The 27,344-nt window shown below is 44.6% G+C and overlaps 1 protein-coding gene across 4 annotated transcripts in view; it reads right to left on the reverse strand.

The window, feature by feature from the left end:
* The window catches only part of nav3 (neuron navigator 3), an 824,703-nt gene that overhangs the window by 101,397 nt on the left and 695,962 nt on the right, over window positions 1-27,344 (reverse strand). For all 4 annotated transcript variants that reach the window (XM_059652602.1, XM_059652603.1, XM_059652604.1 and 1 more), the window contains 7 exons: window positions 24,897-25,035; window positions 23,254-23,521; window positions 21,769-22,483; window positions 16,106-16,585; window positions 13,168-13,209; window positions 9,345-9,505; window positions 21-209 (listed from right to left, as the gene is read on the reverse strand). In XM_059652602.1, coding sequence (XP_059508585.1) covers window positions 21-209; window positions 9,345-9,505; window positions 13,168-13,209; window positions 16,106-16,585; window positions 21,769-22,483; window positions 23,254-23,521; window positions 24,897-25,035 — 1,994 coding nt within the window. The remainder of the gene's footprint in view (window positions 1-20; window positions 210-9,344; window positions 9,506-13,167; window positions 13,210-16,105; window positions 16,586-21,768; window positions 22,484-23,253; window positions 23,522-24,896; window positions 25,036-27,344) is intronic.

The following is a 27,344-nucleotide window of genomic DNA, read 5'->3' on the forward strand; positions in this document are numbered from 1 at the left end:
CAAAGGCCCAAAATGCAAACCTTCCTCCATACTGTCCCGGAATGATCCGGATCTGCTGATTGTCCTTGGCCGATCTTCTAGGGAATTGGCACTTCCACACAGTTGGGAATCTCCGTACAAGTCAAATGAGGAATCTTGAGTGGGAATGCTGTTTGAGCGCATCATACTGGGACCAGACAAATGAAACTGGGACACAGCTGTAGGACTCACTGCAAATCAAATAAACACAAGCCTTAGCATCTTGCAAAAACAGTAATGTGCATTTATACGGAACCCTTAAGATGGTGGTAGAAGCATAATTGGAATGAATTTGACTCCAAGCCACAGAAGCAGGCAATAAGTCAGATTGTTCTTAAAACATACCACTTTGACCAATCTTAAAGGAAACTAGTACAGGTTTCCGAAGGGAATTCTGGATCTCAGTGTCCAGGAAGCTGAAAGCGATGTATGTCAGAGGATGCTCAAGGTGCTGGAATAATTTCAATATTTGTGTTTACAAATACAGCTGGTGTATGTCTCAAAAGCAGTAATCAAACAGATCCCAACAGTGTGAAGAACAGTCTGTTCAGTCAGCTCATTCTGATTCCCCAAAGGGTTCGGAGCTTTGATATCGCAGCATCAGTCAAATACAGTGACGTCTCATGAGATACTATTGACATGTATCACTGCTCATAATGAGGAAATATAAATTGAGTTCCAACAAATAGATGGTCATTGAAACAGGAGCAAGTCATTTCAAACAGTAGAGAAATTAATATAAACTACAAGATGCAGAAGCAGGTCATTCAGCCAATTGAGTCTGCTCCAGCATTCAATGAGATCACAGATGATCTAAATAAAAACCAAAACAACTGCGGATGTTGTGGCAAAAACAGAAATCGCTTGGAAAGCTCGGCAGATCCGGCAGCACCTGTGGAGAGAAATCGGAGTTAACATTTCTTGGCGAGTGGCCTTTCCTCCACTCGACCCAAAACGTAGATTCTGATTTCACTCCACAGGTGTTGCCAGACCTGCTGAGCTTTTCCAGCAATTTCTGTTTTTGTCATGGATAATCTGATCATTTACAATTCCAGTTTTCTGCTTTTCCCCCTGTAACTCTTGATTCCCTTACTGGGTATAAACCTACCTGTCTTAGCCTTAAAAATACTTAATGACCCAGCCTCAACAGCACTGACAGGAACTAAATTCCACAGATTCCCTGCCTCTGACAGAAGAAATTCCTCCTCATCAAGGTCTTAAATGTATGAAGCCTCACTCTCAGATGATGCCCTCTGATCCTAGACTCTCCCACATGGAGAAACAACCTCTCCACATCTCCCCTGTCGAGCCTCCAAAGAATCTTGTTACTACAATTAGGTCACCTCTCATTCTTTGATATTCTTCTATATGCAATAATTCAGACTTAAAAAGTGGTTTAATTGATCCACAGGAAGAGGGCATTTGTAAAGAGAAATAATTGCAGATATAGCTCAGATGACCTCACTAAAGTAACATCATAGAACATAGAACATAGAATATTGCAGCACAGTACAGGCCCTTCAGCCCTCGATGTTGTGCCGACCTGTCATACCAATCTGAAGCCCATCTAACCTACACTATTCCATGTACGTCCATATGCTTGTCCAATGATGACTTAAAACACTGTATGCCTTCTTAACAACCCTGTCAACCTGGGTGGCAACTTTCAAGGATCTGTGTACATGGACACCGAGATCTCTCCACTAATCTACACTACCAAGAATCTTACCATTAGCTCAGTACTTTGTATTCCGGTTACTCCTACCAAAGTGCATCACCTCACACTTGTCCTCATTAAACTCCATTTGCCATCTCTCAGCCCAGCTCTGCAGCTTATCTATGTCTCTCTGCAACCTACAGCATCCTTCGTCACTATCCACAACTCCACCGACCTTAGTGTCGTCTGCAAATTTACTAACCCACCCTTCTCTGCCCTCGTCCAGGTCATTTATAAAAATGACAAACAGCAGAGGACCCAACACCGACCCTTGCAGTACACCACTAGTAACTGGTCTCCAGGATGAACACTTCCCATCAACTACCACCCTCTGTCTTCTTTCAGCAAGTCAATTTCTGATCCAAACTGCTATATCTCCCACAATTCCATTCCTCCGCATTTTGTACAATAGCCTACTGTGGGGAACCTTATCAAATGCCTTGCTGAAATCCATATACACCACATCAACCGGTTTACTCTCATCTACCTATTTGGTCACCTTCTCAAAGAACTCAATAAGGTTTGTGAGGCACGACCTTCCCTTCACAAAACCGTGCTGACTATCCCTAATCAATTTATTCTTTTCTAGATGATAATAATCCTATCTCTTATAACCTTTTCCAACACTTTACCAACAACTGAGGTAAGGCTCACCAGTCTATAATTACCAGGGTTGTCTCTACTCCCCTTCTTGAACAGGGGAACCACATGTGCTATCCTCTACTCGTCCGGCACTATTCCTGTAGACAATGACGAGTTAAAGAACAATGCCAAAGACTCGGCAATCTCCTCCCTGGCTTCCCAGGGGATCCTAGGATAAATCCCATCCGGCCCAGGGGACGTATCTATCTTCATCCTCTGAAAGATTTCTAATAACTCTTCCTTGTGAACCTCAATCCCACCTACTCTAGTAGCCTGTATCTCAGTATTCTCCTCGACAACATTGTCGTTTTCTAGAGTGAATACTGTCGAAAAATATTCATTTAGTGCTTCCCCTATCTCATCTGACTCCACACACAACTTACCACTACTATCCTTGATTGGGCCTAATCTTACTTTCGTCATTCTTTTATTCCTTAAATACCTCTCGAAAGCCTTAGGGTTTACCCTGATCCTATCCACCAACAACTTCTCATGTCTCCTCCTGGCTCTTCTGAGCTCTCTCTTTAGGTCTTTCCTGGCTACCTCGTAGCCCTCAAGTGCCCGAACTGAATCTTCACATCTCATCCAAACATAAGCTTTCTTCTTCCTCTTGACCAGAGATTCCACTTCCTTCGTAAACCATGGCTCCCACGCTCTACAGCTTCCTCCCTGCCTGACAGGTACATACTTATCTCGGACACACAGGAGCTTTTCCTTGAATAGGCTCCACATTTCTAATGTGCCCATCCCCTGCAGTTTCCTTCCCCATCCTATGCTCCCTAAATCTTGCCTAATCTCATTGTAGTTGCCTTTCCCCCAGCTATAACTCTTGCCCAGTGGTATACACCTATCCCTTTCCATCACTAAAGTAAACATAACAGAATTGTGCACACACTGGACAAAAACTGACCCATATTTGGAAAGTTGAAGTCCCCCATGACAACTACCCTGTCTCTCTCACTCCTATCGAGAATCATCTTTGCTATCATTTCCTCTACATATCTGGAACTATTCAGATCAATGAACATGAATGAATTAATGCAGGGGGCTAGAAATGTGAAACAGTTGCATCATAAGCAGAGATCACAAGGTGTAGAGCTGGATGAACACACCAGGCCACACAGCATCAGAGGAGCAGGAAAGGCTGACGTTTCAGGCCTAGACCCTTCTTCAGAAAATTTTCTGAAGAAAGGTCCGGATCCAGCTGCGTTCATCCAGGTCTACATCTTGTGATCTCAGATTCTCCAGCATCTGCAGTTCCTACTATCTCTGCATCATTAGTGGGATTAGTTTCACTGCTGCTTTCAGACCCACTCAGATATGAAATCAACAGAAGTTACTGGTGAATTAATATGAAAGGTACTTCAAACAAAACAGCCCAATTAGCCCCAATCCAGCTCTAATTATTCAGCATTAGCAAGCACTTCTTGACCTTACAATCTCGAGCATTGTGTTCAACTACTTCAGGTTGTAGCCAGCCCGTCCCAATTTTATAAAGTGAGCAGCTGTTGGTGACGATTTTGCTATTGCCATTCCAACTGCCTCTATCCTCATCCTCTCTTTCTTTGTGTACCCATAAGTGAGCTGGGACCAGTAACATTATTGACCTGCCCTTACTGGTCTCATACTGGACTTCATCTACAGCTGCTGCAGGAGCAGCCATTCATACAGTCTTTGAGATCTATTGCACAACATAAGGCCCTTCAGCCCATTGAATCTGCATCAGTCCAAAACACCTCACCCTTCTAATCCCATTTTCCAGCACTTGGGCCGTAGCTTTGTGTGCCTTGGCATCACAACAGCATGGCTAAATCCTTCTTCAATGTTATGAGGGTTTCTGCCTCTACCAGCCGACAGGCAGTGAGTTCCAGATTCCCATCATCTTCTGGGTGCAACAACATTTCCTCAAATCCCCTCTAAACTTCCTCCCTTTCGTTTTAAAATGATGCCGCTTCGTTATTGACCCTTCAACAAAGGGGAGCAACTGTTTTCTAATCCAGTCCATCCATGCCTTTCATAATCTTACACACCTCTATCAGGTCACCCCCTCAAGCCTCTGTGTTTCAGAGAGAATGACCTGAGCTTACCCAGCCTGTCTCCATTGATGAAATAGTCCTTTCCAGGTAACATCCTGGTGAATCTCCCTCTGCATCCGCTCCAGTGCAATCACATCCTTTTTACAGCGTGGGGACCAGAACTGCACACAGTGCTCCAGCTGTGGCCTCAAAGTGCTGTACAGCTCCAACATCACCTCCCTGCTCTTAGAATCAATGTCACCCTATAAAGGCACGTGTCCCGTATGCTGCCTTCACTACCCTATTAACCTTTACCGTCACCGCCCTATTAACCTTTACCATCACTGCCCTATTAACCTTTACCATCACCTTCACCACCCAATTAACCTTTACCGTCACCGCCCTATTAACCTTTACCATCACCGCCATATTAACCTTTACCATCACCTTCACCGCCCTATTAACCTTTACCATCTCCGCCCTATTAACCTTTACCATCACCGTCACCGCCCTATTAACCTTTACCATCACCGCCATATTAACCTTTACCATCACCTTCACCGCCCTATTAACCTTTACCATCACCTTCACCACCCAATTAACCTTTACCATCACCGCCCTATTAACCTTTACCATCACCTTCACCACCCAATTAACCTTTACCATCACCGCCCTATTAACCTTTACCATCACCTTCACCGCCCTATTAACCTTTACCATCACCTTCACCAGCCTATTAACCTTTACCATCACCTTCACCGCACCATTAACCTTTACCATCACCATCACTGCCCTATTAACCTTTACCATCACCGCCTTATTAACCTTTACCATCACCTTCACTGCCCTATTAACCTTTACCATCACCTTCACCAGCCTATTAACCTTTACCATCTCCGCCCTATTAACCTTTACCATCACCTTCACCGCCCTATTAACCTTTACCATCACCTTCACCAGCCTATTAACCTTTACCATCACCTTCACCGCCCTATTAACCTTTACCATCACCGCCCTATTAACCTTTACCATCACCTTCACCGCCCTATTAACCTTTACCATCATCGCCCTATTAACCTTTACCATCACCTTCACGCCCTATTAACCTTTACCATCACCTTCACCGCCCTATTAACCTTTGCCATCACCTTCACCAGCCTATTAACCTTTACCATCTCCGCCCTATTAACCTTTACCATCACCTTCACCAGCCTATTAACCTTTACCATCACCTTCACCGCCCTATTAACCTTTGCCATCACCTTCACCGCCCTATTAACCTTTACCATCACTGCCCTATTAACCTTTACCATCACCTTCACCAGCCTATTAACCTTTGCCATCACCTTCACTAGCCTATTAACCTTTACCATCACCTTCACCGCCCTATTAACCTTTACCATCACCTTCACCAGCCTATTAACCTTTAACATCACCTTCACCGCCCTATTAACCTTTACCATCACCTTCACCGCCCCATTAACCTTTACCATCACCGTCACTACCCTATTAACCTTTACCATCACCTTCACGCCCTATTAACCTTTGCCATCACCTTCACCGCCCTATTAACCTTTGCCATCACCTTCACTAGCCTATTAACCTTTACCATCACCGTCACCGCCCTATTAACCTTTACCATCACCGCCCTATTAACCTTTACCATCACCTTCACCGCCCTATTAACCTTTACCATCACCTTCACCAGCCTATTAACCTTTACCATCACCTTCACCACCCTATTAACCTTTGCCATCACCTTCACCGCCCCATTAACCTTTACCATCACCGCCCTATTAACCTTTACCATCACCGTCACCGCCCTATTAACCTTTACCATCACTGCCCTATTAACCTTTGCCATCACCTTCACCGCCCTATTAACCTTTGCCATCACCTTCACCGCACTATTAACCTTTACCATCACCGTCACTGCCCTATTAACCTTTACCATCACCTTCACCAGCCTATTAACCTTTACCATCACCTTCACCACCCTATTAACCTTTGCCATCACCTTCACCGCCCCATTAACCTTTACCATCACCGCCCTATTAACCTTTACCTTCACCGCCCTATTAACCTTTACCATCACCTTCACCGCACTATTAACCTTTACCATCACTGCCCTATTAACCTTTGCCATCACCTTCACCAGCCTATTAACCTTTACCATCACCTTCACCGCACTATTAACCTTTACCATCACCGTCACTGCCCTATTAACCTTTACCATCACCTTCACCAGCCTATTAACCTTTACCATCACCGCTCTATTAACCTTTACCATCACCAGCCTATTAACATTTACCATTACCTTCACCGCCCTATTAACCTTTACCATCACCTTCACCACCCTATTAACCTTTACTATCACCATCACCGCCCTATTAACCTTTACCATCACCTTCACTGCCCTATTAACCTTTACCATCTCCGCCCTATTAACCTTTACCATCACCTTCACTAGCCTATTAACCTTTACCATCACCTTCACCGCCCAATTAACCTTTACCATCACCTTCACCGCCCTATTAACCTTTACCATCACCTTCACCACCCTATTAACCTTTACCATCACCTTCACCAGCCTATTACCCTTTACCATCACCTTCACCGCCCTATTAACCTTTACCATCACCGCCCTATTAACCTTTACCATCACCTTCACCAGCCTATTAACCTTTACCATCACTTTCACCAGCCTATTAACCTTTACCATCACCTTCACCAGCCTATTACCCTTTACCATCACCTTCACTGCCCTATTAACCTTTACCATCACCTTCACCAGCCTATTAACATTTACCATCACCTTCACCGCCCTATTAACCTTTACCATCACCTTCACTACCCTATTAACCTTTGCCATCACCTTTACCACCCTATTAACCTTTACCATCACCGCCCTATTAACCTTTACCATCACCTTCACCGCCCTATTAACCTTTACCATCACCTTCACCACCCTATTAATCTTTGCCATCACCTTCACCACCCTATTAACATTTACCATCACCTTCACGCCCTATTAACCTTTGCCATCACCTTCACCACCCTATTAACATTTACCATCACCTTCACGCCCTATTAACCTTTGCCATCACCTTCACCACCCTATTAACATTTACCATCACCTTCACGCCCTATTAACCTTTGCCATCACCTTCACCACCCTATTAACATTTACCATCACCTTCACGCCCTATTAACCTTTGCCATCACCTTCACCACCCTATTAACCTTTACCATCATCTTCACTACCCTATTAACCTGCCCTGCCACCTGCACAGATTTGTGGATGAGCGCATCAAATTCCCTTTGTTCCTCTGAGCTTCCTGGTGTCCTACCATTCATTGACCACTCCGCCAGAATTAGAATTATATCCAATTCAGAGATGGGGAACTCACAGTTCAGCCCATCTGTGTCTATCCTCTCCCTGGGCCTCCTTCCACCCAGCTTTTTCCCTCCACCTTTTATTCAGTTATTCACCTCCACTGCTCCCTGTGGTGCTGAGATTTTCAACTGGCTGTGTAAATACATTCCTAATTGGTACTTATGGAGAGTGTCGGATATTGAAAGATTCTAGTTTTGAATTCCACCACAAATGGAAACACCATCCCTAGATTTAACTTCAAAATCTTCTTCACAACCAACAGGCCCTCTCTCTCCTCAGCCTTAAGCCTTCACTTTTTTTGTAGGTCAACGCCTCAGGCAGGATTCCTCACTGCATTTGTTAATAACAAAAACATTAGTTATTGAGACAGAGTACAAATTGAGTTTTACCTTGAATTAATGCAATTTGAAAAGTGTTGAGGGACGGTCCTTACAAACAATCTCTCCAACATTTTCCATGCTGTCAATTTGCATTCTAAAGGGAAAGGGCTTGGAGATTGCTATAGGAATTGAGAGTTGATTCTTTGATCTCCATTACCCTGTAACTGTACAATGACGGCAATCCTCTCTCAAAGTGTAGTGGAGTGTGACCTGCTCGTTTTGTTAGTGTAAAGTGAATGATGTTACGTTCAGAGGTTGGGTCATATCTCTTGTTGTTATTTCCAGCAATGTCAGGGGACAAATGTTAAAACTGGCTTTCCAATGCATATTTTACACAACTGCCAATCAGTCACTGTCCAATGACTGTATCTGAAATAGGAGCAGAAAGTGGCCAATCAGCCCGTTGTGACTGCAGTGTTGTTCTGTAACATCATGGCTGATCTGTTTCTGTTCTAAATTCCACATTCCTATCTACCCTAACCATACCAGAGACACTGCCCAACAAAAACCAATCCATCTCCCCCTTAAAAATGTTCAATGACACCCACTCCTCCATTTAATCAGAAAATTCCAGAGTCACACAGCCCCCTGAGAGGGAAAAACAAAACTCCTCAGCACTATCCTTAATCTTAACCCAATGTCTTTTAGTGCAAAAGCCAAAACAGGAAGTGCTGGAGTAACTCAGCAGGTCTACAGCATCTGTGGGGGGAGAAACAGAGTTAATATTCCAAGTCAAACAGGACTGATCTTCAGAAGCATGGGGCTGGATGAACACAGCAGGCTAAGCAGCATCTTAGGAGCACAAAAGTTGATGTTTTGGGCCTAGACTCTTCATCAGAAAATGATGAAGAGTCTAGGCCTGAAACATCAGTTTTTGTGCTCCTAAGATGCTGTTTGGCCTGTTGTGTTCATCTAGCTCCACACTTTGTTATCTTGGATTCTCTTACATCTGCAGTTTCCGTTATCTCTGATCTTCAGAAGCCTCTGGTTCTGGACTGATCTACCAAGCGAAACCATCCTTTCCACATCCATCTTGTCAAGACCATTCAGGATCTTGTACACCTCAACCAAATCAATCCTCAATCTTCTACACTGCACTGGAAACAAGCCCAGTCTGTCCATAATAAAACAGAGAGAGAGGCTGTGTTGGGGAGTAACTGAAGGTTTTCACTGACCTAAATGTGTGAAGTGATATGTGCCACTGCAAGGGGATGAGATGGCAGATGGTGAGGGCAGAGGTGATTGGCTGACTGTGTCTTGCAGGCCTCCAGTTGAGTGAGAGCGAAGCCATTCTTTGCCTTCCTCATGGCTTGTTTGTCGAGATGATGGGGTGTACCTGCAGGGCAGAGAGATGTTCACACAGGTTACCATCAGCTCCCCACTCAGCTGATCCATCATTACTACTATTCCAAGTTAAGTACATATCACCTTCCACATAGCCACCTCAAGGCTCTTCACATGAGCCGAATCAGGCAACAAAACATAAACAGATTCAACAATGAAGACATGAGGAAAGACAGCTGATCGTTTGATCAAAGAGGAGAAGTGTTTTTTATTTACTTGTAGGACATGGGGGTGTCATTGGCTGGGTCAGCCAATGAGAAGGTGGTGGTGAGCTGCCTTCTTGAGCCTCTGCAGTCTGCACGCTGAAAGTAGACCCACAGTGCCGTTAGGGAGAGATTCTGCCCCAGTAACACTGAAGGAACGGTGATATATTTCCAAGTCAGGATGGTGAGTGGCTTGGTGATGTTCCCATGTATCTGCTGCGCTTTTCCAGAAGCGAGTGGTTGTGGGTTTGGAAGCTGCTGCCTGAGGATCTTTGGTGAATTCCTGCAGTGCATCTTGTAGACAGTACACACTGCTGCTACTGACCGTCGGTGGTGGAGGGAGTGGGATGTTTGTGGATGTGAGGCCAATCAAGCGGCTGCTTTGTCCTGGATGGTGTCAAGCTTCATGAATCTCGTTGGAGCTGCCCCAATCCAGGCAAGTGGGGAATATTCCATCACACTCCTGACTTGTGCCTTAGAGATGGTGGTCAGGCTTTGGTGAGTCAGGAGGTGAGTTACTCATCACAGTGTTCCTAACCTCCGACTTGCTCTTGCAGCCACTGTGTTTATGTGGTGAGTCCATCTGAGTTTCTGCTCAATGATAATTCCCAAGATGTTTGAGAGATTCGGCGATGGTAACACCATTGGATATCAAGCAATGGTGTTAGATTTTTTCCTGGTGGAGATGGTCTTGCCTGGCATTTGTGTGACACCAATGTTTCTTTTAAACAGCATTTTAAAAGAGGAGAAAGTATTAGTGCAGTGGGTCAGTTTAGCAGAGAATGTGGAGAATGCACTTAAAGCAACAGGAAGGATAACTGAAATATCCAAAGACAAGAAATAGACAAACGCAGGGATCTGAGAGGAGCTGGTACAGATAACTGGAATAAGGAGAGATGAGACCATGGAGGAACAGGGAGGAGAACTGTAAAATCCAGGCATGGGCCACTGAGCACAGGGATGTGATGGGTGAAAGAGAACTTGGTGTGAACGCATCTTTTAAAATGGAAAGTTAAGCCATTTCGTCAGACTGCAAGCATGAGCCATTCAGGAAAGCGAACATGAGTTTGAATCACTGACAAAATAATTGGACCACAAAACCAATTTGTGGTGTTCTGATGAATGCTTGTGCACAGTGTAAACAAACAGAGGCAAGCTCAAGCAAAAACAAACGACCCCACTCAGTTATTTTCGCAGCATGCAATGAAAGGATCCTGCACACTAACTTAATTATAACATGAACTCTGTACAAAAGGATCTCATTAGGGGTTTTAGTTTCCTCTGGAAAAGTGGAGCTGGTGTCATTACCAAGAAGAGGCTGTTAAGGTTCTCAAGGGGAGACTCAGGAATATGCATCCATTAATAAATCAGAGCAAACCGCGCAGTCATCGAGATCCGACAGTCACGAACCAGTCTCATGGAGAGTGGGAAGACTGTTGTAACTTGCTCCGACAGGGACGGCCAAGGTAACTTGCATTGGATTGGAAGTTGGATAAACTTCAGAGGGAGAGACTGGGAAAGAATGATATTGTGTGCGTGGACCACCTACTCCCAGCTGGGGAGTTGGGAGAGAGTGCAGCCCCAATCCTCTCTTCTTTCCAGTATTCTGTTTCCAGATGTTACTTGAACTAACTTAAAATTCTCAAGTGGTCATGGTTGATGAGAACAACCTCCTCCTCAAGCCAGGACCACTGGCTTTCCTCAAACAAAACAGAAATTGCTACAGAAACTCAGCAGCTTGGGCTGGATCTGTGGAGAGAAAGCAGAGTTAATGTTTCAAGTCTGACCTGATTCTTCTGGATGTGGCTCAAATTGTTAACTATTTCTCTCTCCACGCACACTTCAGACCTGCTGAGTTTCTTCAGCACATTCTGATGGTATTTCAGATTCCTGCAGCATCTTGCACAGTAAGGTAGCTACACAACCACTACATTACTGTGCACCCTCACTAGAATATGACCCGTGGGATAAATATTACACATTGTGAACCTATTGTTAAGTTCAGCCTTTATTTCCCCTAGTGCTGGGCTTTATCAGCTGTCCAAATTTTGCATGTGTCTCTTTGTGTGTGTGTCTGTCAGTCTACCTGCCTGTGTGTATTTGAGTGCGTGTATGTGTCTGTGTGTGCATGTCTGTACGGGTATGTATATGTGACTGAGAGTGTGTGTGTGTGTGTGTGTGTGTGTGTGTGTGTGTGTGTGTGTGTGTGTGTGTGTGTGTGTGTGTGTGTGTGTGTGTGTGTGTGTGTGTGTGTGTGTGCATGAGAGAGAGAGAGAGAGCTGGTGGGTGGGGTACTCACCTCAATTTTTTTTCTTGGTACAAATATAGTGTCTCTATTGAGCTGTTGTCTGATTGTTTCTGACACAGAGAAGATGTACTTGCCCCATAATAGGGAGCGAGCTGTAGGTGTGCCAGGACCCTTCTCATTAAAACCACACACATTCCAAAACAGTTCACAAACGGTTGCCACAACAAAATGATGCAGAAGCACTGAGGTGAAACACCGAAGCAGTTTTTAAGGAATATTATTTAAGGAACTGTGGGTGCTTATGCAAGTGGGGATCACCTGCTAGGTGAACAGACCAGTTTCCACTTTGTAACAAAAATAGTAATTGCTGTAAAAGCTCAGCAGGTCTGGCTGCATCTGTAGAAAAAATTCAGAATTAACGTTTCAGGTCCAGTGACCAGTCTTCAGAACTCAGTTCTGAAGAAGGGTCGCTGGAAGTGAAACGTTAACTTTGTCTTCTCTCTACAGATGCAGCCAGACCTGCTGACCTGTTACAGCAATTACTATTTTTGTTTCTGGCTTCCAGCATCCGCAGTTCTTTCAGTTTCCACTCTGTGTTGGGCAAATTTGTCCCTGATCAGTCATGTGTGTGTCTGTGTGTGTGTGTGTGTGTGTGTGTGTGTGTGTGTGTGTGTGTGTGTGTGTGTACGCGCGTGTGTGTGTCTGTGTCTGTGTATGTGTGTGTGCACATGTGTGTCAGTGTCTGTGTGCGTCTGTGTGTCTGTGTGTCTGTGTGTGTGTGCGTGTGTCTGTGTGTGTGTGTATGTGTGTGTTTGTGTCTGTGTGTGTGTGTCTGTGTGTGTGTGTGTGTCTGTCTGTGCATGTGTGTGTGCACGTGTGTGTCAGTGTGTGTGTGCGTGTGTGTCTGTGTGCGTGTGTCTGTGTGTGTGCGTGTATGTGTGTGTTTGTGTTTGTGTGTGTGTGTGTGTGTGTGTGTGCGTGTATGTGTGTGTTTGTGTCTGTGTGTGTGTGTCTGTGTTTGTATCTGTGTGTGTGTGTGCGCGTGTGCGTATGTGTGTGCACGTGTGTGTCTATGTGTGTGTGCGCGCACGCGCGCATGTGCTCTGTGAGGTGCTGCCCACCAGAAACTGGACTGTGATTAACAAAGAGCTTTGATCCCTATTCACAGCAAGTCAATTAATAAATCATATTAAAATATCTAACCTTAGTCCCTTTTTAGGGAGGGTGTTTCGATCTAGTTGCACACTGTTAAAACAAAGAGAAATCACTCACAGCACATGACAAAAACAAGCGTTGTCTCAACATCTATGCATTGTTGATATTAAATAATAAATAACTTTTGGTTAATCAGTTAGTGCAAAGAAAATTTGTTTATTTTAGGTTTGAGCCTATGTGGTTTATTCAGATCAGGTTAGCTGAACAATATGGAAGGAAAGCATTTACGATTAGAATAAAAGCAACAAAATTCAAAATTCAGAAAGGAACTCTGCTCCTTGTATCTGAATAAACTGAAAAAAGATTCCCTCACAGATGAATGCGTTGGAGATAACTCACTGTCTGTACAACTGTACACTGCTGTCCTCTAGCTGGAAGGTAGGAGATAGGAGAGGTCCTCAAGGTTGATCACCATTCCGCATCCTGTCCGATCCTCCAACTCCACACCACTTTCAATTGTATTTTCTCCCAATTCTTTGTGCCCCAAATTTTATCAATCCCAACCTTGAATATACTCAGCAATTGAGCAGACACAGGAATAGCGAATTCCTAACATTGTGAGTAACAAAGTTTCTCCTCATCTCAGTCCTAAATGGTCAACTCTGTGTTTGACATTGTCCAGCTGTGTGACCATGTGTTCTACCTTCTGCAGTTAGTGGGAAGCAGCCAGTCTGCGCAGACACTGTCAACCTCCTTCAAGACTTTTTCCCTTTCAATGAGATCACCACCCTTTCTTCCAAACTTCAGAGAAACTATATCTGTTCCATTTGACCCCTTCACAAAGCTGAGGGGTGCTCAGGACCCTGGTATGGGGTGGGGGAAAGAAATCACATTTTCATGACTGCCCTTCAAACACTTGATAAACGTGTAGACGCATTGAGAAGGAAGCACAGTGACAGAGAGAGCACGTCATAGGGAAACAACAGGCTGTTAGAACGAGCCCAGTGACCGAGACAAAGCTGCAAGCCTCAGAATGGAAGGCACTTACATTCCCAGAATTGCTACGCCTTCCTCTTCATGCAGTCATTTAGAAAGCAGATTACCTGATGTGGGGTGTGATGTTACTTAATAAGCAGTTCCATCAATCAAGCATTTCAGATAATCATTAAATTATTGGTAACACAACACATGCTGAGGCCATTCAGCCCATCATGCCTGTACTGCCTCTTGAATCATGGCATCTGATGCATTCCACTACCCTCTCTCTGTCCCCACAGCACTGAAGTGCTCCCAATTCAAAACTTTGAGAGTTACTCCCGAACCAGCTTCCCTTCCCTACCAGGTAGCACGTGCCCAGTCAGCAATTGTCACTGGGTCAAACTAAATTCACCTCATTTACCCCAGCACCCACCCTGAGCCTAGCTCTCACGTCAAAGATCGTTTCCTCCAGAAAGTGAAAGAGCGAAGAGTTTGTGTTTGCATAATACTTGATGCCATCTGCCAACAAAGTACAACAACTCCTCAGGTTCATTACAGTGCTGTCATGTGGGAAGTAGGGCAGGCTAATTTGTACCCAGTCAGATCTCACAGACTGAAGTGAAATGAACAAACAATTAAAGGCTGTGTTTCACTGGTATGGAATTGCAGGAGGAATATCGGTCAGAGAACTAGGGAATCTCCCTGCTCCTCCCTTACACCATATCACAAAAGCTCATGTGAATTATTGGAGCAGGTTTCGATCTCTAGCCAAGCAGCCAGGCCAGAGACAATGCACCGCTTATGCAGAACCACGCTAAAACCCACAACCTCCTGTCTCAGAAAAGGAGCCCCTACAGAATGCAGCAGGGTGGTATGATTGAGGAATATCTCAACTCCACACCTTCTGTTCCAAGACAGCACCTGTACAGTGACTGAGTCAGTGGTTGTGAGCAATATTACAGGCCTCTCTCGGGTTCACTGTGAATACTGTGTCAACCAGCCATGGCACACACTGTTCTGATGAAACACCTCGAACCCCAAATTCAGATCCAGGCTGAGATGTGACCTGAGGTTCAGTGAAGGGTTAGGAAAATGGGGCAGAAGCTTGTTCCACTGGGATATTGTTCTGATTTTCAAATGGCTGTATTAGCCTGCTGGAGGGGAGTGTCATCAATGCAGCCTTGCCCCGTCACGGACAGTGTGTTGGCCATTAACATCAAAGCGGGGTGGCATTGAGGGAAAGGGGCTTCATTAGGACTCAAGGCCAGCAGCTTGATTTCTAACTGTGACCCAGGAAACAGTGACGAGGTGGGAGATCATGTCATGAAATACAGTCTTAGATAGGTCTTGTCAAGTTGTCAAACTGACCTCATTTCAGCCCTGCTCAGCCTGGACAAGACATTTCCAGGATCACATTCAGGGAAGCAAAGTGGACAGTTCACCCCAATAAAGTCAAAAGTGTAATCTGGATATAGACCTTGCCTGTGGTCATGAGCCAGGAGAAGTGATTCAGAAAATGATCTGTTTATATCCTGTTAAACTTGTTAATACAATCTCCTTCAGTCCAGGGTAGTTTGATCGCAGTTTCTGGCCTTGGCGTGACGTCAGCAAAGGATTTACCTGACCAGCTTCTGAGAATGAGTGATGCTGTGACACTGAAGTACGCTAACAAGGAAACAAATTGGACTAGTAGCGGACAACTCCAGCTGGGACCGAATCCCCGCTGGGACTGAACTCCAACTGAGGCCTAGTTCCAACTGGGGCCTAGCTCTGGCTGGGACCTAACTCCAACTGGCATTGAACTCCGACTGGGTCTGAACCCTGTTGGGACTGAACTCCAGCTGGGACCAAACTCCAGCTGGGACCAAACTCCAGCTGGGACCAAACTCCAGCTGGGACTGAACTCCAGCTGGGACCAAACTCCAGCTGAGGCCTAAGCAATGTTTTATAAATGTTTATGAATCTGGATCTGAGTATTTCAGCCACTGCAGAGTTCCCAGCAACTCACCTCTCTGACAATGTTGACTTGACGCTCCCAGTCCTCAGCAGCAGGTTGGGTACATCCCCCTTAGGCACAGTGGTCAGTCCAGATAAAGAGCCGTGGTGACTGAGTGGGAGGTCGATCGACTCAGAGCTGGTGTGCAGGCTGGTCAGGGAAGGGTAGCTCAGTGTGTCCTTACTGCCCCCTGGGGAGCTGCTAAGGCTGGTTGTTAGCTGGTGTGCACTGGAGGTTAGTGAGTGAAGGGAGGCCGGGCTTGAAGCCAGGCTGCTTCCCTCTGTGGGTAACTCGGGAGGTTTACAGCTCAGGGAGCTGCTTCCTCCACCACTGCCCTGGCCACTCGCAATACTCCCTGGCCCCATGGAAGGTGACTCCAGGCTGACCTGCCGGCTCAGAGAGGCATGGGGGCTAGAGATGACAGAGGAGCACTTTGCTGGTTCAGAACTAGGCACATTACTCGTTTTCCCACTGGCCTTTGTTCCAAACAACCTGCAGGAAAAGTCAGAGAATAACAAGTCATGTTGAGGGTTTGTGACAGTAAACAATGTCTCAAGGAGGAATTGGTCTTTTAGACAAAATATCTGACAGCATTCTAAAAATATCCCACAAATCAAGCGGAACAAAAATCAGGGCAGCCCGATCTGAAGCCAGCGCTGAGGGAAGAGTTGCATGTTGGAACTGCCATCTTTCATATGCTCACTCGATGTTTCTGTGGTTTATTGCGCTGAGATTAAGGATAGGGTTTCTCAACCAACATCACAAAAAAATGCAAATTATCTGGTTATTATCATCATCAGGTTTGAGGGAGCTTCCTGGGCACAAGATAGATAAGGCATTTCCTAACTTACAAATGACATAACTCACTCCCTGACTCCCAAACAATTATCCAAGATCTACATGGCAAAAGTCAGGAGTGTTACAGGATATTGTCCATTCTCCCTCAATAGGTGCAGTTCCAACAACACCATCCAGGACAAAGCAGTCCACTTGACAGGTACCACACCCACTCCCTACATCACTGACACTCAGTAGCAGCAGTGTGTAATATTTAATAGAACCTCTACAACGTAGAAACTGACAAGTCCACACCTATACATCCTACTCAGACCCATCCCCCTGGTCTATCCCAGTAACCCTGCATCACCCATGGCTGTATCATCTAATGTACATACTCCTGAGCACTATGGACAATTTAGCATGGCCAATCCACCTGCACACCTTTGGACTGTGGGAGGAAACCGGATCACCCAGACGAAACCCACGCAGACACAAGGAGAATGTGCAAACTCCGCGCAGACAGTTGCCTGAGGCTGGAATCAAACCCGGGGGTGAAATGATTCTTTTTGGGAGGAAGAGTGAGGAGAGGTAAGAGAAATAAAAATGTGGTTTTAAATGGAGTACAACAGCACAGAATGCTGGGTATTTATCTTCTCAAAATCACTGAAGGTGGGAGGGGTGCTGGTTGTAAGAGTGGATAAAATCCAATGGAATCTTGAGCTTTATAAAGGGAGGCTTAAGTGGAAGTTATATTAGCCAAAGGATCTGGAGGATGTGTCCAACTCTGATCTTCACTTCAGGGAGGATGTGAGTCTTTTAGAATGGAGCAGTAAAGATTGACGAGAATGGCCCGAGGGATGAGATACATCAGGAGGCATTGGCTTCGTCGCCTTTAATCAGGGATGTGAGGAGGTTCAATCGAGGTTTACAAAATCACAAGGGGTCTGCACTGAGCTTATAGCAAGAAACTGCACCTCTAGTTAGAATAGTCAAGAGCTGGATGGTATCAAGTCACATCAATTGGCAAAAGAGGCAGGAATGACACAAGATTTTACACAGTAAGTGGCTAGGTTCTAGATTGCACTTTGAGACAGTGGTGGATATTTAAAAAGGAACTGGGCAATTGGATGAATTATTATCTGAAGAAAATACACTTGTGGAGCCACAGGCAAAAGGAGAGAGAGTAGGATTCATGGTTTTGTTCTTCCAGGGAGCCAGTATGATGAGTGAATGGATTTCTTCCGTGCCAAAACCACATTGTAATTCTACAATATGAACGATGCATGTGCTCAAGACATTTGAAAGCAATTGACAAAATGTTAGGAGTTTTGGTTCGCACTGCTGCCTCACAGGCCAAGAATCCAGGTTCGATTCCACTCCTGGGCGACTGTCTGTGTGGAATTTGCACACTTTCCTCGTATCTGTGTGGGTTTTCTCCGGGTGCTCCAGTTTCCTCCCACAGTCCAAACATGTGCAGGTTAGAGTGGATTGGCCATGCTAAATTATCCATAATGTCCAGGGATTTGGATTAGCCATGATAAATGTGGGGTTATGGGGATAGGGTCAGAGGCTTGGTCAGGATGGGATGCTTTTGGAGGGTTGGTGCATGCTCAATGGGCTGAATGGTCTCTTTCTGCATGGTGGGATTTTATGGTACTGCACCAACCATCCTTAAATCAAATCCAATAACCGTGAACCAGTGTTCGCATATTTGTGCAATTATTGCTCACTGTACGATGGTCATGTCATTCCATAACAGTGGTGAGACTGCCTTTGTTGGAGGAAATGTTTCCTCGCAGTTATGAGTCATGATTGCCAATTGCTAATTATCTGCCAAAAAATAAACTTTGTCAGGTCCTGCTGTTTGCAGTTTGGGATTAAGTGTCAGAAAAGAAAACCAAAAGATTGTTGCAAAAGACCAATTAGTTCACTCTAAGTTTCGGATGTAGGGAACTTGTCCCTCCGTACGTAGTCCAGTTCACACCTTTGAAATGTGCAGGTGGACTGGGAAAATCGGGCTGATCATGGATTGCAAGGAAACGAATTTGTGGAAAGTCTACAAGATGGCTTTTTGCAGCAGTTTGTGGTACAGCCCACGAGGAAACAGGCAATACTGGATTTAGTGTTGTCCAATGAGGCAGGTTTGGTAAGGGAGCTTAAGGTGCAGGAACCTTTAGAAGGCAGTGATCGTGATATGATAGAATTTACTCTGAAGTTAGAGAGGGAGAAGCCGGAATGGTATTACAGTTGAGTAAAGACAATTCCAGAGGCATGAGGGAGGAGCTGACCACACATGACTTTTTGGTACAAAAACTACAAATCACAAGGGACTCAGGGTGGGCAGGCTAGATGGATAGAAAACTGTGGTGAAAGGGTGTTTTCCATCATGGAGACCGGTAACTAGTGATGTTCCACTGGGATCAGTCTTAGGTTCTGTTGTCTGTACTATATAAAAATGATCTGGAGGAAAGTGTGGATGGTCTGATTAGTAATTTTGCAGTTTACACAAAGATTGGTGGAGTTGCTGATAGTTGATGATTATGAAAGTAAACATCAGGATGTAGATAGATTGGCAAACTGGGCACAGAAATGGCAGATGGAGTTTAATCCAGACAAATGCAAGGTGATGCATTTTGGAGGATCAAATTTAGATGTGAATTCGATGTAAATGGAAAAACCCCTAAGAACATTAACATACAGACCGATCTGGGCACGCAGGGATCTGAGGCTTTACAAGGCTCTTCTCAGACCACATTTAGAATGTTGTGTGCAGTTTTGGGCCCCATACGGCAGGAAGGATGTACTGGCCCTGAAGCAGGTCCAGAGGACGTTCACAAGCATGAGCCCAGGAATGAAAGGCTTAACATAAGAGGAATGTTTGAGGACTCTGGCTCCAAACTCGATGGAGTTTAGGAGGATGAAGGGGGGCCTAAGTTTCTATCATTGAAACGTATAGAATACTGAATGGCTTGGACAGAGTGGATGTTAGGAAGATGTTTCCATCGGTAGGAGAGACTTGGATCTGAGGGCACAGCCAAGAGTAAGGGGAAGGCCCTTTCGAACAGAGATAAGGAGAAACTTCTTCAGCCAAAGAATGGTGAATCTATGGCATTCATTGCCACAGAATAACCAGCTATCCACCTTTGTTGCCAATATCTTAAAGGGAAGCAAAAAGAAAGGGAATTCCTGAATGTCCCGGACATGTAAACATGCCAACGGAATTAGGAGAAGGCAACTCTGCCCCTCAAGATCATTGTTTTGCCAATCAAGATCATGACTTGATATAAGTGTCACATTCCCACCTGATCCTCCCGACCTTCTACTCCCTTGACTATCAAGAATCTCTCTACCTCTACCTTAAAAAACAATTGAAAGATTACATTCCACCACGTTTTGATGAAGAGAGCTTGAAGGACTAATGATCCTCTATAAGAAAGAAGTTCTCCTAATCTGAGCCTTAGAAATTTAACATCTTCTTTTTAAATAGTGGTCTCTTATTCTAGATTCTTCGACAAGAGGAAACATCTCTCTCCTTAGTCATACCCCTCAGGATCTTATACATTTCAATCAAACCACCGCTTACACTCCTAAACATCAGTGAATACAAGTCCAGCCTGTCCATCCTGTCTCGGGGGTAACTCTGTCCCAGGCATTTGTCTGATAACATTCATTTGTTATCTTTCCTTAAAAAAAAGTGTCAAATATTATGCACAGCTCCCCAGATGTGGTCTCACCCTGGTGAGACCAGGGCCCTGTGTAACTGAAGTGTAATCAAACTACTCTTGCATTCAATTCCTCTTTCAGTAAACCATCACATTCTATGAGTTTCCCTGATTATGGACAGTTTCACACTTTCCCATATTATATTCCACTTACCACAACTTCATCCACTCACTGAACCTACTAATATCTTTTTGTCAGCTCCTTGTGTCTCTTCAATATTTACTTTCCTACTTATCATTTTGTTATCAGCAAACTTAGCTACCATTCCTTCTGTCCCTTCTTCCAAGTCTTTTCTGTAAAATGTTGAGGCTCTAGCACTGACTGCTTTGTCATACCACTGACTACATTTGCCAATCAGAAAATGACACCTTTATGCCTACTTTCTGCAGATACAGATACATAACAAACTATGCATATGGTCCTCAACACATCCTTCAGTTGGAAAGACGTGAAAATGTCTGTCTTCATTCCAACAGCAAACGCAAATCTTAAAGAAGAACATAAACTACTGGAGAAACTTAGCAGGCCTGGCAGTGCCTGTGGAGAGACGATTGGAGTTAGAATTTCAAATTCAGTGACCCTTCTTCAGTACTGTTCTGAATTAGCCATACTGGACTCAAAATATTAAATCTGTTTCTCTCTCCATTGATGCCACCTGCTGAGTGTCTCCAACAATTTCTGCTCTTCTTTCACATTTCTAACATCTGAAGTTCTTTGTTTTATTTCAATGGGATTCTGTTCTGTGTGGAAAGAAGTTCACTCCAAAAGAGTGGGCAACGGTGTACAGTGACCTCTGTGTTCCCATTCCGAGAGAGCGTGAGTCTGAGGTAGAGGTGTAACAATGCACTCTCTGAGTCAGAGCATCATACAGCATGGAAACAGGCTATTCAGTCCAACCAGTCCAGGCCAAATGTAATCCCAATCTAAACTAGTCCCACCTGCCTGCCCCTGGCCCATATCCCTCCAACCCTTGCCGTGTGGTCCTCATGTGGAGCTTTTCCTGATTTTGGAATTTATTACGCAGTGTTACTAAGTTTGGGACCCGACTATCTGACTGGTGCCAGCCACAGACAAGCTCTGAAATTCCTGATTATCTGTTTGTAAAGGGTGAAAACGAAACAGGAGCCATTGGAGCAGGCCACCTGGCCAGATTGTTTCATCGTGTCACTAACCTGCGGAATGTTGGTGAGGAGATGTCGGGATACTTGGAACCCTGTTGCCTTAATCCGGAGGTTCCGCTGCTGTTCACGGACGGAGGGCTGGACTTTGGGGAACTTGACAGTGACATTGTTTCTGGATCTGACACTGCGGCTGCCTTGTCCCGCTCCCTCTCCCCTTGGGTAATGCTAATGGGGCTGGAATGGCCTGAGCCAACCTTGGAAGGCTCTCTGAGCCTGGAAGCTGCGTTGCCAGCTGATTTTCCACCAGCGTTGGAATCGATGCTGCTGGTACTGGAACGATGCCCACCACGGCTGGTTATAGTGCCAGCACTGGTCTTGTCGGGCCGGGGCAAGCTGCGATACTGCAGGTTAGTTCTGGAGCTGATCAGCAGGATCCCATCCTCCTGGTTCTGCGAATCATCCAGGCTTGTCTTTCTAACAGAGCTCGACTTGCTGGGGATACCAGAAGATTTGGGCACTTTCCCCAGTGTGGCAGAGCCACTGGTCACTGTCACCCCACTGCTGGTACTGACGGTCAATGAGCAGACACCTGCTTTCTTAAATCCAAAGGAGCCAGCCGTAGGTGTTCTTACAATTCCAGATGGAGGCTTCTTCCCTTCATCTCCACTGCCCTTTCCTGCCTCCGAGGGAGAGTGCTGGGTGGTTGTGCTTTTTAAGGACACCTTTCCCTTCTCCGAAACTTTAACATCTTCTATTTTCCCTGCAACTGGAATATTGACAATTAAAACAGAGCACTTACTTCACACAAATAGGCCATTTGGTCAAACAGACGCAATCTAGTGATAATAGTTCTCATTCTATTCTTTGTTTGAGACCATCATCTAACCCTCTATTTCTTCTCCCCTGTTTAGGTTAATCCAGTATATGCATCAATAAATACTTCCTCAAACTCCTTGTGATAATGAGTTCTACATACTTTTCACTCTCTGGGTACATTTCTCTGCAATTTTGAACCAGATGTATCTGTGACTGTCTTATATCAATGTCCAGCCCAGTTTGGGCATCAGATGGAAACATCATCTCTACATCAAGCTAATAAAATCCCTCATTTCTTTACAGATCTTAATGAGTTCATCCTTGCCTTCTTTACTTTTTCATTCTATCACTCTAGCCTTTCCCAATAAACACACCAACTCAGTTCACATGCTAATGTTCCATCTTTTCTCACCTGTGTTAATCTCACATATCTATTCATATCCATTCCCACCATTTCACTGAGTTGATGAAATCAGAACAGAGACTGTTGAAGAAACTTGGCAGGTCTGGCAGCACTTGTGGAGAGAGAAACTGAGATAACATTTAGAGTCTGATATAATTCTTCTTCGGAGAAAGAATTCAGAGTTCTGAAAAAGGGTCTGTCTCCACGGCACTGCCTAACCTGCTGAGATTCTCCGGCACTCTCTGTGTTAGTTTCAGATTTCCAGTATCTGCACGGTTTTGCCTTTCTCGCCGAGTGGGCTAGTTCTGTGACCTTACCTGGTGTTTTTAAGGGCTGTTTGTTCCGCGGTGTTGGTACTCCTCCTTGTGCTGTCATACCCCGTCTCCATGATCCTGTTTGAGACAGCGACAAAGATGGTCTTTGTCCTTTCTCAGAATCATCTGATAAATCAGACAGGTTCCTCTTCCACTTTTCATTCAAGTCCATTTTCGAAACGTCAAGACCCTCCTCCGGCTTCTTCAAATCTTCCCCGCTCCAAGCGGTTTCATTTTCTGATGTTGAGTGCTTCTCTGTGTCAGGCTTGGGCTGTAAGAAGTCAGCAAGCAAAGTCAGAACCATGCAGCAGTGGTCAGTATTTTGTCTGTTTTGCTTTTACCTTGACCAAGAATGATTTTATATCTTATTCTATCATCAGAATCTCCCTCTCTCCATCACTAATCATATGAAGCTCTGACTGCAAAGGGCCAGTTGAATGTTCAGGGTAAGATTCATAAATTATCATTCAGTAAGTTCATGTAGGGATAGACTGCAAATAAAACACAGATTCAATATCATTGGCAAAAGAACCAGAAGGCAAGATGAGAAGCGGTTGTTTTTGGGCACAGTGAGTTGTTATGATCTGGAAAGCACTCTCTAGATAGAACAGTGGAAACAGATCTTATAATAACCTTCAAAAGGGAATTAGACTAATACTTGAGAAGGGAGAATTTGCAGGGCTATGTGGAAAGAACAGGTCAGTGGGACTTAATGGTGATATCTATCACCAACTCCCCTGGATCAGTGCTGTCAACTCATCATTCTGTACATGAATCAATCGGAGTGTCCATCTCTGCATGTGCAGTGCATTGAGAAATATTTAGGTATTCATTTGCTGGCATTCAAATTAAAAACATTTCACTAACCGCACGGCCCAGATAGCTTTCAGCAACATGAATTCTGACTTCAAAAGCAGCATCTCAGCTGTGAGATGAAGACGTGAGGAGAACATCGTATTCCAGGCATGAGCGTGTGACATTATTCATAAAGTCTTCCTTCAACAATAAGTTTCATGATCACCCTCACAGACTGGGTATGGGAGTAGATGGCTTTAAATTTTAAGTATCTCTCTTCCTTGTTATTGTAACACCCTCCATTCATTGATGGCCTGTCTATTCTAATCTTCCAGCTCTGAGCTGCTTCTCAGCTTTGCTTCATCCTCTTCCTGCCTTCAAAACCACCTCTGACAGAATAATCTTTCCAACCCAGCCTGTGTCACCCTCCTGGCTCCATTAACACCCACCCCACGACATCCCAAGTACCCTCATACACAGTCTAACCCTCTGCCAGAGAGGTAAGAGCACTGAAGAATTGTAAACTTTATATCAATATCCTGACAGTTATCCTTGTAATTTAACAGGATAAACACATTAAATTCAAAATATTTTACGCTCATTGGCTCTTTTGGTAGCTTTGTTTTTCTTGACATCAGTGATATCAGAGACAGTAAGAACTGTCGACGCTGGAGAATGTGAGATACACAGTGTGGAGCTGGAGGAATGCAACAGGTCAGGCAGCATCAGAGGAGCAGGGAAGTTGATGTTTCAGGTCGAGGCCCTTCTTCAGATTTATCTAAAGAAGGGTCCCAACCCAAAACGTCAGCTTTCCAGTCAGTGATACCAGCGCTTCCGTTGGGAACACGTACCTGAGTTCTGATATTCTTCCTGGAAGAAGCAGTGATATTGGAATACGAGCTGATAGATGAGGTTGTGTTCAGGTCATCAGTACTAAGGTTATCGAGTGTGTCACTGAGACCGCTGCTGATAGAGCTGCTATCATCCCAACTAGAACAAGGAGAGAGACAGAGAGAAAAATCCCCAGTTAACCACTTTAACACTGTCACAATCACAATGTAACCACCACTGAATTAGATGTTTTGGTACAATTATGCATGCCTGTACTATCTAGGGCCATTACATCAATGCAAAGGTGCAGTGGGTACTGTTGCCATCTTTGATTCGGGTAAACCTGGTTCAAATCTCAGCTTCCCCACTGGTTTGTCATTCTGAACAAGTTGGTTTCAAACAAAATACTTCAAACAGGCTGAGTTTAGAACTAATCAAAGTAACACTGTGCCAATCACCAGAAAGGGTTAAAGTCCCTGACTTAGGGTGTTAATTTTTACCAAATATCCTCTGCCCTGCAGCCCACTTTTGTTGATACAGCACACTTGCTACAATTTGTATTTCTCCCAGCTGGTATTTGTCTCATCATTTCAACTTTTACAAGAGTTTTTAGTTTGGAAAAGTGGGATCACCTTTCGCAGCAATCAAAGGCAGGGAGAGAAATGTGTTCTTTGCCCTCGTTACTGAGCATGATGATGTGAGGAACAAACGGCTTTAATAACGTAACTGGGAAATGTAGTCCCTGCCTAGGAATGATCAGACACTGCTCTGGCACCACTGCTAGACGAGCAAAACCTCCCTTCAATTAAATATTGAGCAGACTAAAGCCATTGCTCTGGAATCTACAACACAACACAACTGGGATATCTGTGCTCATCTAATTCCAGTCTCTTGAGTAACTCTCCTTTCAAATCACTGTACAACCGATGGCTGTTTTGGTCATTTTGATCACAAGCTCGAGGGAAATTTCCTTTCACTGCTCCACCTCTTAACCTTGCCTCTCCTTTGAAGACATTTCTTTAGCCACCAACTTGGACCAAACATTGATCATCAAATCAAAAAGCTCCATTTTCTTTAAAAACCACTTCTCAAGCACCTTGGGAAAATCTCAATTTGTTAAATTCATGACGTAAATAGAATCTGCATTTCTGAAGAAGGGTCTCGACCTGAAATGTCAGCCTTCCTACTCCTCTAATGCTGCGTGGCCTGCTGTGTTCATCCAGCTCCACACTGTGTTATGTCAGACTCCAGCAGCTCTAACTATCGCTGAGTGATAAACAGAATCTGCTGTTTCTTTTTCTGTCAAGGTGAAATATGCAGCAATTATTCCTGTTATGGGTTCACATCCTCAGGTCAGAGTGTCCTGAGGAACTCAATGACCAAGTGGGCTATGTTCTGGTCAGGCTAGAGCTTAGTGACTCCATCCAGCTATCCAGGCACCATGGAAACATTTACAACCTCGGGGGGGAGGGGCATACACACAAAAATGGTAAAGCTGATGTGAGAGATGTCAGAGTGGAAAGGATGATCCAAGGCACAGTTTTGAAATGATACCAATATTCGATGCACATGCCTGGCACAAGATCACAGCAACAAAATCAGGAAGAGACAGGCTCCAGTGTCCAGAATTCACAAACAGCAATGAATATACAGCATCACAACAGAGCACTGGGCAAATGGTGAAACAATATTTAGCTCTTGCTCACGGACAAATTTAGGGCTTTCACGGATGGGCTGAATGATCTGCATGATCAATAATCATCTTGTGATCGAGTCTTGCCACTTGAAAAGCTACAAGAATATGAGGCCACATGATCTGTAGCTGCAGAATCCTGGCACAGTGGAACAGTGGTGAAACAGATCACGTGGTATCTCTCTGCAGGTCAAATCATAAACTTGTGAGAAGATGGAGATCCTTGTCTTACGATTCTGCCTCTCTGATCCAATCCAACTGCCGTCTTTAATTTTTGATCTCTGCACTTCTTATTTCTCTGATCCATTCATATTGGTCTCCGTTGCTGTTATTTTTGGGGTATAAGGCTCTGAACTAGACCAGCTTGGCAAAATCCTGCTTTCTAGATCACAATCTTTAAATAGCTTAACTATTACTACCATCAATGAAAGCCTTGCATTTACACAGTGTTTTTCACTCCCTCAATCTGCAGCCAATGTGAACTGTGGTGAGAGAAATGCACCAGTCATTCCACATACTGCAAGCTCTCCCAAATAGCAGTGTGATAATGATCTGACAGGACTTCTAGCAGTTTAGGCTGAAGGATAAATATTGGGCCGGGATGTGAGGCAGAACTCTCCCTTCTCCCAACTCCTCGTCAGAAACAAAGGCCATAAGATCATTCATTTACATCACCTGAAAGGCTGGACAGGGCATCCATTTAATTGCTCCTTTAAACATAGTACCACTGACTCTGTTACAACTGCCTCAGCGTTGCATTGGATTGTCAACCCGG

Source organism: Stegostoma tigrinum, chromosome 18, assembly GCF_030684315.1.
Source record: "Stegostoma tigrinum isolate sSteTig4 chromosome 18, sSteTig4.hap1, whole genome shotgun sequence".
Lineage (NCBI taxonomy): Eukaryota > Metazoa > Chordata > Chondrichthyes > Orectolobiformes > Stegostomatidae > Stegostoma > Stegostoma tigrinum.